This window comes from Megachile rotundata, chromosome 6 (assembly GCF_050947335.1).
Source record: "Megachile rotundata isolate GNS110a chromosome 6, iyMegRotu1, whole genome shotgun sequence".
Lineage (NCBI taxonomy): Eukaryota > Metazoa > Arthropoda > Insecta > Hymenoptera > Megachilidae > Megachile > Megachile rotundata.
In genome coordinates, this window is record NC_134988.1 from 5044975 (window position 1) to 5054533 (window position 9559).

Genomic DNA, 9559 nt, shown 5'->3' on the forward strand with positions numbered 1-9559 from the left:
TTCTAGATATAATATTTGTAATCAATTGTTACAGCTAATATTATTAATATTGTATATTTAAGTGTCACATATTGTTAAGTTTAATCATTAACAAATTTCCAATATATCAAAAAAGTTCAATTACAATCACTTTACAGTTGGTATTGCATGGTTTAATTATGAATTCATATTTGGTGTTGATGAATCTTCTAATTTTGATTCCAATGAAAAAGGTGGAATTCTGCAATCAAATGCATACCCATCTTCCCGTTCCATTCTGAAAGTACCCCTAAAGCAACATAATAGTATAATACTTTACTAAACACTAATAATTGAAAAAAACTAAAGAAAGAAAGAAAATTTAATATAATTAAAATTATATCTTTTAATATAATAAAATTATATAATAAAATTATATTAAAAGAAAGTTTAATATAATTAAATTGTAAGTATTTATGCATTGTGATATACAGACAATTTTTACAGTTTATAATTTACTTATAAATGAATAAACATTTGTATCATTCCAATTGTAACAATCAGTCTAACAATAACTTTAACAACCAATTACATACCACATATGACCACTTGCAGCTTGCAGGCTCACATGACTACTATATTGAAAAGCAGGTAACAATTTTGACAAAACAGGTTCTTGACCAACTACACCTCTTCCTCTAACAGTTTCTAATGTACCAGAGAGACTAAATATTCTCCAATGTCTTTCACGTAATTGTACACTTAAATCTCCTAAATTTTCTAAACGTATGCAGTAACGCCACTATAAAATTTATTTAGTTAGAATACAAATTTCTTTTAACTTATGTATGTTTAACACGTTCCGTGCCAAGCCATTTTTGCCTGACTTGTTGTTCAGGCCATTTGATATTTTGACTAAAGATTAATATATTATCACACAATATTTCATTACATCCTCAATACATAAGTAATTCTTTTTTACTTTTGTTCTATACTACATCTTGTATAATGCTTCATTTTTTAGGTAGAAATATAGTTTACAGAATTATATTTGTAATAAAATATATGTTTTCAGCGCATTGAATAAATATGACTGCATGCACCACCGGTGGTACACGTGGCCTGACGATCAAGTTTACCGTGTACCACCGGTGGTACACGTGGCACGGAACGTATTAATATTACTCACCCAATGTGCTGCTGTAGCTTGACTTCCTCTATAACCCATATAAAATGGAATAACAGTGACACGAATATTTTCAGTAGTTTCTTTATGTACATCTGATAATTCTAACCATGGATGATTTTTCTTTTGCCAAGCTTTCAAAGTTTCTTGCGCAATAAAACATGGATCATGATTTGGATTATAAGCTAAGAATTTGTCAAATAGTTCATGTTGTAATGCAGTCTTCTCATTTGTGGTATAAGGCAAAACATCTTCGTGTGCAACATAATCTAATCCTGGTATTGTATATAAGCTGCGACTACTTTCATGATTACTCAAAAATGTTACAGCTTCTGTTTGAGCACGCTATTAATACATGTTACATCAGAATTGCATACCATTTGTTTTTATATATTGATTCAATATATTTAATGTACTTACTATAAATGGATAATCTCTTTGGTCAATTAATACCTGATAAAATGTATGTGTTCTACCTTTTACTTCTTTTCCTACACTATTATAATTATTAGTTGTACTTCTGTAATTAAATATTACTTTCAAATAACTTATTTTATCGTTATTTATTATAGAACTTACAAGTATAAATTTATGATACAAATTACAATTACTTAAAGCTTCAACTTACGCTTCTGTTTTATTTGGAATATCTCTATCATAAACTTTTGCTGTCCAAGGAAATAATATTACACCTCGATAACCAAATACTCTATGTAAAATTAATTGACCAGTTTCATATTTTCCTTGTAATTTTGGAGTTTCTAATTTTCCCACTTCTGCTAATCTATATAGACAATAAGATTAATGTATTTTTATTTAATATTTTTCCATGAAACATGCACTAAGAAGTTAACTAAAAAGGTTAGATGTAAGGACTACTTTCTGCAATTAAATGTAACATATTCATTACTCCAATTAGAAAGACAACCTACTGAATCTATTTTTCAAAATAATAACATATTTATTTAATATCTTTAATTTAGTTACTAATCTTTAATGTGTTACCTGATGTGTCGTACTTGAAACAAACAAAACTTTTTGGGTGCTTTAAGAAAATAGCATCGTAATTTACAAGTGACAAAATTTCGCGCAAGTTCCATACTTCTTTAAATGATCCCTTTTTAATAAATTGAAATTTTTAGTTTAGATTATGTGACACTGAATCCAAAATACATATTGTTTTTTTGACATTTCGAAAGTTTTTTTTGCTACGTTATAACAACGATTATTCGTCCTGTTTTGATGAACAATTAAGATAAAGGCGCATTTTCATAACAAAACGACGTGCGCAGTAAAAACATTAGATTTATGTTCTATAAATGATCATAGTGATCAGATGGCAGGATTTCGTTCATTCTGCGCATGTTGACACTAATTAGTTTTATCGCAACTTGTAATTAAGCATGACAAATATGCGCATTTATGATGTTCTTGACATATAAGGAATATACTAATAATCTAAATTTGCAAATGTTCAGATTTTAAAATCATCAAATTTACAAATCCTGGTATTTCCATATTTTTAAATTCCTAATCTACATCTCAAATTTCAAATGGCAACCGAGGGGATCAGATTCCTACTATACGCAATAACATCTGCACAATAGTATGTATTATGGCTAATTTACAACAGACATTTTTAAAACTGATAATACAATTTTTGAAAGTATACGTTTACTTCTAAAAGCAAATTAATTTATTACGTACATAAGTACCGCGAAGATATAATATCTAAAAACAACATAAAAAATAATAGTTTATCACAAAGTAATTAATTTAAAAAGCTAAAAGCATGTTGGAAGTTTTATTCTTACATGTACTTTAAAGTTTACATTTTCGCGCGTGTTGTCTAAAAATAGCACAGTTAGCGCTATCTAACGATCAAAGTAGAACTATCGAAACAGAAAATTGAGTTTTTTCGCGAAATAAGGTATTTTTATAATTAGATGACGTTTGAAAATTTTTCTACAGGCTCAATTAAGTCAGAAAAATAACTTTATAACAGACTCAAAGCATTATATTCAAAAATTCTTTTAATTGCATTTTATAGATCTCAAAACATTATACATTTCGCGGTAGAAGATGGATTCGAATACCCGCTAGTAATACTATTTTCTATAGATTTTTATAGCCTCATAGTATCGCTCTAGAAACTTTCTTCAGCATAGAGCTACATAGATTTCTTCTCTCGTAGATTAGGCTATACTCTGTTTTACTTTATAACAAGGTGAAAGTAACATTGTTTTCAATTTTTCAAATATACATATAAAATATAGCAGTATATTAGTAATATAACAGTTTATGTCAAACAAATGCTTTCACTTAAAATTAACAATTACGCTAGAGGTAGTCAAATTAAATTGTTGTTTACTGGGCATATACTTTTAGTGTATGGTTACAATACAAGAGCAAATGCGCATTATCATAGATTATGAAGTATTTAGAGCCGAACAGAGTTGACATGCGCAGAAGAGCTTAAACTCTCTCGTAGAATAAAGTATAGGGGGCAATTCGTTCTCTGATTGATTTATATACAGTACAATTCTTCATTGTTCAAATTTGTTCAAATTGGACTCTGGATACGATATCTGAAACTCTTTTAAATGAAGTAGCGTGTGATGTAAATAGAATTATCACTCTCACTCAATCTATCAAACGAGTGAAATATAGGCAATAAAAGTAGTATATTCCAGCGATTACTTTAAACTGCCATATTGTATGTACTTGATAGAAACTCTTGAATCTCTTACAGTTAAAGTAAAAAAAATCTACCCGTCACGATGGATGCTTGTGAGTTGCATTTTTATTTACAGACATATTTCCATTGACCATGTATCTCTCTAATATTACATTTTTACAATATAAAAAGCTGAAAATTAAATTTGATGTAATGGAAATTAAATTTTACTAAACATTTCATTTAGCCACACCCATTGTTATTAATTATTTCACTGTCAACACTGTTTTATTAAGATATTTATGTCTTAAAGAACTATTCAAGATGATTTCCTTAATTATTTAAGGAAACAAATAATTATATGGCTATTCTGATCAGAAACAGATATGATTTCTTCAATGTGCTATAAAAAAGATGACCATATTGTTATTGAATTAAATTATAAATGATTTATTATTTTATTTTAGCAGCAGGTGTTTTGTCACCAGAAATCTTAAATCAGTTCTACACAAAATTTTATGAAGACAATCGTAATACTCTGGCACAAAATGTATCTACAAGGACCAATCCTCATGAAGCTTGCATTTCAAGAAGAATTTTGCAAGAATCGCAACATGTTTTCACTCATAAGATTGCAACAGAAGTGAAACCTGTAACAAATCAAAAAAATTCAGGACGATGTTGGATATTTTCAGCTTTGAACATTATAAGAATTCCCTTTATGAAGCAATACAATTTAGATGAATTTGAATTTAGTCAAGCTTATTTATTCTTTTGGGATAAGGTTAATATTACAAATTCTTAATAATTTGTGAAAAGTATACACGTTTCATTGTTATACTGTTTATGTTATAGCTTGAACGATGCAATTATTTTTTACATAATATTGTAAAAACAGCTAAACAAAATGAGCCAGTGGATGGTCGTTTGGTTTCATTCTTGCTAAATGATCCTGTCACAGATGGTGGACAATGGGATATGATTGTCAATCTTATAAATAGACATGGTGTTATTCCGAAAGTTTGTTTCCCAGAATCATATAGTAGTGAATCTAGTTCACGTATGAATACAATTTTAAAAAGTAAACTGAGAGAGTATTCTAAAGTCTTAAGAGATTTAATATCTAGTGGTGCAACGAATGAGAAAATAGAAGCACAAATTTTGGAACAGATGACAGTGATTTATCGAATACTTGGTATATGTCTAGGAATACCATCAAAAACAATCACATGGGAATATTATGATAAGTCTAAAAATTACAATTGCATTGGGCCTATAACACCAATAGACTTTTATGAGAAATACGTGAAACCATACTATAATGTAGATGATAAAGTATGTCTAGTAACAGACCCAAGACCATCAAATCCATTTGGAAAACTTTATACAATAGATTGTTTAGGAAATGTTGTAGGTGGAAGACCTACATTGTATAACAATCAACCACCTGAATTACTAATGAAGTTGTGCGCAGAAAGTATAAAACAAAATGAACCTGTATGGTTTGGATGTGACGTGAACAAGAGGTTAATAACTAAACAGGGTATATTAGACATGAAATCTTATGACTTTGAACACATGTTTGGAACTGATATTCAAGTTAACCTTGCAAAAGCAGACCGATTACTTTATGGAGATTCTATGATGATGCATGCCATGGCACTCACAGCTGTTTCTATTGATGTAAGTTAAATAATTTATGTTTTATTATATAATGTAAATCATTGCAAAATCTTTTCCAGAATGATGGTAAAATTAAGAAATTCAGAGTAGAAAATTCTTGGGGTGATGATCATGGACAAAAAGGATATTTGATACTAACAGCTGAATGGTTTTCTGAATTTGTTTTTGAAGCAGTTGTTGATAAAAAAATAGTACCAGCGGATGTTTTAAATGTATTCAAACAGGATCCTATTACCTTACCTGCATGGGATCCTATGGGTACTCTTGCTCACTAATAATGATAAAAGCTTAAGCATTTAAAGATAAAATTTTTAGTTAACAAAGGAGATCAAAATCGAATAGCAAATAAAATTTTGAACATACTGTACACAAAGTGCAACAAACCAAAACTTCAACAATGTTTTTAACTGACTAACAACTATGAAATAATTCTAAGATCTTAAATTTGAAATAACATACATTGCTGAAATTGGTAAAACATTAACAATGTACACCTAAGATAGTTCCTAAAATCTAAGATGATCCCTTGTATAATCTGTTTTGTAATTTATCTTTGCTTACCATTAATGAGGAGCTTGTTTTGTTTTTGCTTACAATAATTTACTTTTAAAATAAATTTGATATCCTTTAAACATTATAAAAAACTAAATAATAATTAAGATATGTTATTAAATATTTTTTAGAATAAGCATGAAATTATGTTAATAATTTTAATTAATATCTAATATTATTTGTATTAAAAATTATTATTTAAAAGTAATATTTCTATAACAAGATTAAAGAAACAACCAATGATTGTATAAAAACTAATAAAAATGTTCACAAATGTAATAGACTATAATTATTGCCTTTAATTTATTAATGAATGTTATAATTTGTTAATAATTACAAAAAATACATTTTTAGAAACAATATTTTGTACATTATTATTTATTTCCAAACATGAGTATGAAATTCAATTAGCCTAATTCTAAACTATGATAAGAAATTGTTTCATAACTAATATCGAAGAACTTTATGTCGTTCTTTCTTAATTTTATAACAGTATTTAAGTTTAGCCCATATACCTTGACACATCTTTTGTAGCCGAATATCATTTTGACTAAGTGAAAATTGATAAACATTCTTTATTATGCTTTTTGGTAATTTTAATTTACCACGCTGAATTAAACTTAAGGCAGCATATAGTTTACAACGTGCAACCAAAAGAGGATCTTCAAGACGAAGTGCTAATTTGAACTGCTTCATAGAAATTTTTCCAGCCATTTCAGCCTGTATAAGAACATTATGTTTTTAAGCTATACTAAGTAAATAAAATCGATTTACAATTTTTCACAGTGTCATGAAAAATTTATTAATGAACATTTCAATGATACTTACACAATATTGAAATTCTTCTCCTAAAGCAGAAAATGCTCCACCTAAAGTAGACAACCAAGACATAGCATGCTCTACTTCCCTTCTTTCCAATACCATTTGTATAATCCTATTATTCCTGAGAGTAAAAAGTTATTCGTTATAAGTTTAACCAGGATCATTAGTATGAATTATTAATCTTTAATTGTCATTTTACCAGTTATAATCTAAGAATTGTTTCTTTGGTGTACGTAGTTTCATTAAAATCACCACTGTGCTTGTTTTATCTTGTAATTGGTACATTAAATATTCTAACAATTTTTTAAGCGCAACTCTACGATATGTTTGTGATATCATTAATGTTACAACATACGCTGATGCAAAATAGGCATTATATCCCTTTTTGCTAAAGCAAATTTTATTGCTTTCGTTATATTTGTTTATATTAACATTTGTTTGATCAGTGCTATTATCATTTCTAACTTTCTGTTCATATTTAATCACAGAATAAGGTGTAATAATAATGCTATCAAAAATCGAATTGCCCCTATGTACAACTAACTTTATTGAATTATCCATTTTTTGTTAAATTTGAAAATTCAATGCATCTGTTAATATGTGTAAATATTGCTTCATTACATGTAAAAACGTTACATGACAATACGAATAAGACATATTATAAACATTTATTGGAGACGTTGATCTCAAGCATGTATGTATTAAATATCAGTTACAAAATTTACATCAGTCAGATCAACCACAAGATGTATTTCGTAAGAAAAGGATACCGATATCTACTTTTAAATAAGAAACACAATTTTTAGGATTTCGAATACATTTCTGAATGTCTTGTTTGCTACACAAACTACTTAGTTGACAATCTGAGGTTAGAAATTTAATTAACTATATAGGGTGTACCCTTATTGATGGTACATAAACAGGAAAGAAGTGATTTTACGTAAAAAATGAAGTATATAGAAAATATGTCGTATTTTCATATGTAACTTCATTTTCGAGAATACTGAATACTGATCAGATGTATCTAGAAATTTCTAAATTTCCAAAAGTAAAAACTTATAAATTTCTAATCGTTGAAATTGTTAAACTTCTAAATACTCAAATTAAAAAATTTCTGAATTCCCACATATTAAAAGTTTTCAAATTATCAAATCTCTAGATTTATATATTTTGATATTTTTAAATCTCTAAATGTTGGATCTGTTGAATATCGAGTACCCGTTCATTTTTCGCGCTTCTGAGTATAGTAGCTTTGATTGGTTACACATGCGCTCTTCTGATATTCGTGACATCATGCGTGTATACCCAGTGCTCTTTTATTCAGTATGCGTATTTTATTAGAGCTATTAATTTCTTTCGCATCATCGTTTCTTTCTTTCATTTACATATGAAAATTGCATGCTTTAAAAACAATGTGAGAATGTAAAATAATACAGTTACAGTTCCAATAACGAAAGGTTCACTTAGTAAATCGTAACATTCAACAATTTCAGCAATCATTAAAAAATTGCCAACATATATATAGTTGCGGAGTTTATTAAGAATATTTCAATTCGATAAAAATCGAAATCGTATTCAAAAACATTTCGTATGTACTATTTTCATTTTGAATGAAGCGTTTTTATTTGTTATTGACGGTCGTATTTCAATAATTCAAGAATTATGAAATTCAAATCTGTGTCAAGCGGAATTTTCGTAGAAATACGTAGAATCGAAGATATTGCACTTCGATTATCGATTGCATACATATACGATATATCGAACCGCGTAAATTTAATAAATCATTTGTAGATAAATTTATATTGCAACAAAACGTAGATATTCCTTTCATTTTTCGTGTCAAATATATTTTTCATTTTTATTTATGCAAGGAATATATATATTTGCATTTGTATCGTTCAAATTGTAACCTCGATATATTACGACTATACAAAATCGTAATAATCGATTAGAAACTTTCGATTGAAAAGGTCAAATCGATTGGAATAATACAAATATTATTCGAATTATATACTTTAAACATAATATTATCAATTGCATATAAAATATGTATATAGCATAAATAATTCATGTTTTAATTATTATATATGAAATGTAATAATAAATAAATTTCAAAGTATATACATATATATTTTCTTATAAATATCATTCATAGTTTGTCCCTTTGTTACATAATTCTTGCAGTCTTGAAAACCATTACATTATTGAAATTTCACAAGCAATAATAATAATAAGAAAATAACAATAAACAGTTACCTTTATTTAAAATATGTATATATCTTGAAAATATGTATCACGTTAAGAACACAAAACAAAAAATTATAATTATAAAATATAAAAAGCGTATTCGATAATTTCAATACTTATGAAATTTACAATTCAATTATATCTAATAAAATGCAAAAATTTTACGATATATTATTTTATCTAATTTATTTACAAGGAAGTTTTAAAATTAGATTAGTGAATAAATTAAATAAAAGTATGTTGTACAGTTCAGGGCAATGCAAGACATGTTTTGCGCCACTGTGCGCGCCATGCAACTGCGCAGTTATTGGCATTTCCCAAAATTCAACTGACCAATCCTGTTCCCCAATGCGAACACACCTCCAGCGATCGGCCAATCCAAAGCCCGGTAACTATCGTTACAATGTGATAATTGGGGCAACATACAACGATTG

At 27.8% G+C, this 9559-nt stretch overlaps 3 protein-coding genes across 5 annotated transcripts; 1 reads left to right on the plus strand and 2 right to left on the minus strand.

Moving 5' to 3' along the window:
- Nucleotides 1–38: 38 nt before the first annotated feature.
- Nucleotides 39–2481, minus strand: POLDIP2 (DNA polymerase delta interacting protein 2). Of its 2 annotated transcripts, none has more exons than XM_012298357.2 (6): nt 2150–2481; nt 1773–1928; nt 1565–1640; nt 1148–1489; nt 555–760; nt 39–268 (listed from the first exon to the last, which is right to left on the minus strand). In XM_012298357.2, exons 1-6 carry the CDS (start codon nt 2242–2244, stop codon nt 157–159), a joined length of 987 nt encoding a protein of 328 aa, XP_012153747.1. In that variant the 5' UTR covers nt 2245–2481; the 3' UTR covers nt 39–156. The 2 variants fall into 2 exon arrangements, with proteins under 2 accessions (XP_012153747.1, XP_003700238.1); XM_003700190.3 differs by having other exon boundaries at nt 1565–1664; nt 2150–2474.
- A 1070-nt stretch (nt 2482–3551) lies between these two features.
- Nucleotides 3552–6335, plus strand: LOC100883312 (bleomycin hydrolase). Of its 2 annotated transcripts, none has more exons than XM_003700191.3 (4): nt 3552–3934; nt 4289–4605; nt 4677–5504; nt 5564–6335. In XM_003700191.3, exons 1-4 carry the CDS (start codon nt 3925–3927, stop codon nt 5777–5779), a joined length of 1371 nt encoding a protein of 456 aa, XP_003700239.1. In that variant the 5' UTR covers nt 3552–3924; the 3' UTR covers nt 5780–6335. The 2 variants fall into 2 exon arrangements, with proteins under 2 accessions (XP_003700239.1, XP_076388658.1); XM_076532543.1 differs by having other exon boundaries at nt 4292–4605.
- On the minus strand, nt 6333–7856 carry LOC100883423 (uncharacterized). The gene is made up of 3 exons (XM_003700192.3): nt 7078–7856; nt 6885–6999; nt 6333–6776 (listed from the first exon to the last, which is right to left on the minus strand). The coding sequence occupies exons 1-3, from the start codon at nt 7437–7439 to the stop codon at nt 6504–6506; spliced, it is 750 nt and encodes a 249-aa protein (XP_003700240.2). The 5' UTR covers nt 7440–7856; the 3' UTR covers nt 6333–6503.
- Nucleotides 7857–9559: the final 1703 nt, after the last annotated feature.

Bases quoted from the DNA above. Each gene is read 5' to 3' on its own strand.
- POLDIP2 (XM_003700190.3), bottom strand. From the start codon at position 2,244: ATGGAACTTGCGCGAAATTTTGTCACTTGTAAATTACGATGCTATTTT. The intron at 1,665-1,772 runs GTAAGTTGAAGC...ATTTAATTACAG, and splicing joins ATTCCAAATAAAACAGAAGC to AAGTACAACTAATAATTATA. The intron at 269-554 runs GTATGTAATTGG...ATGTTGCTTTAG, and splicing joins GCTGCAAGTGGTCATATGTG to GGGTACTTTCAGAATGGAAC.
- LOC100883312 (XM_003700191.3), top strand. The intron at 4,606-4,676 runs GTTAATATTACA...TTTATGTTATAG, and splicing joins ATTTATTCTTTTGGGATAAG to CTTGAACGATGCAATTATTT. The intron at 5,505-5,563 runs GTAAGTTAAATA...AATCTTTTCCAG, and splicing joins TCACAGCTGTTTCTATTGAT to AATGATGGTAAAATTAAGAA.
- LOC100883423 (XM_003700192.3), bottom strand. From the start codon at position 7,439: ATGGATAATTCAATAAAGTTAGTTGTACATAGGGGCAATTCGATTTTT. The intron at 7,000-7,077 runs GTAAAATGACAA...TTTTACTCTCAG, and splicing joins CAATTCTTAGATTATAACTG to GAATAATAGGATTATACAAA. The intron at 6,777-6,884 runs GTAAGTATCATT...GTTCTTATACAG, and splicing joins GAGAAGAATTTCAATATTGT to GCTGAAATGGCTGGAAAAAT.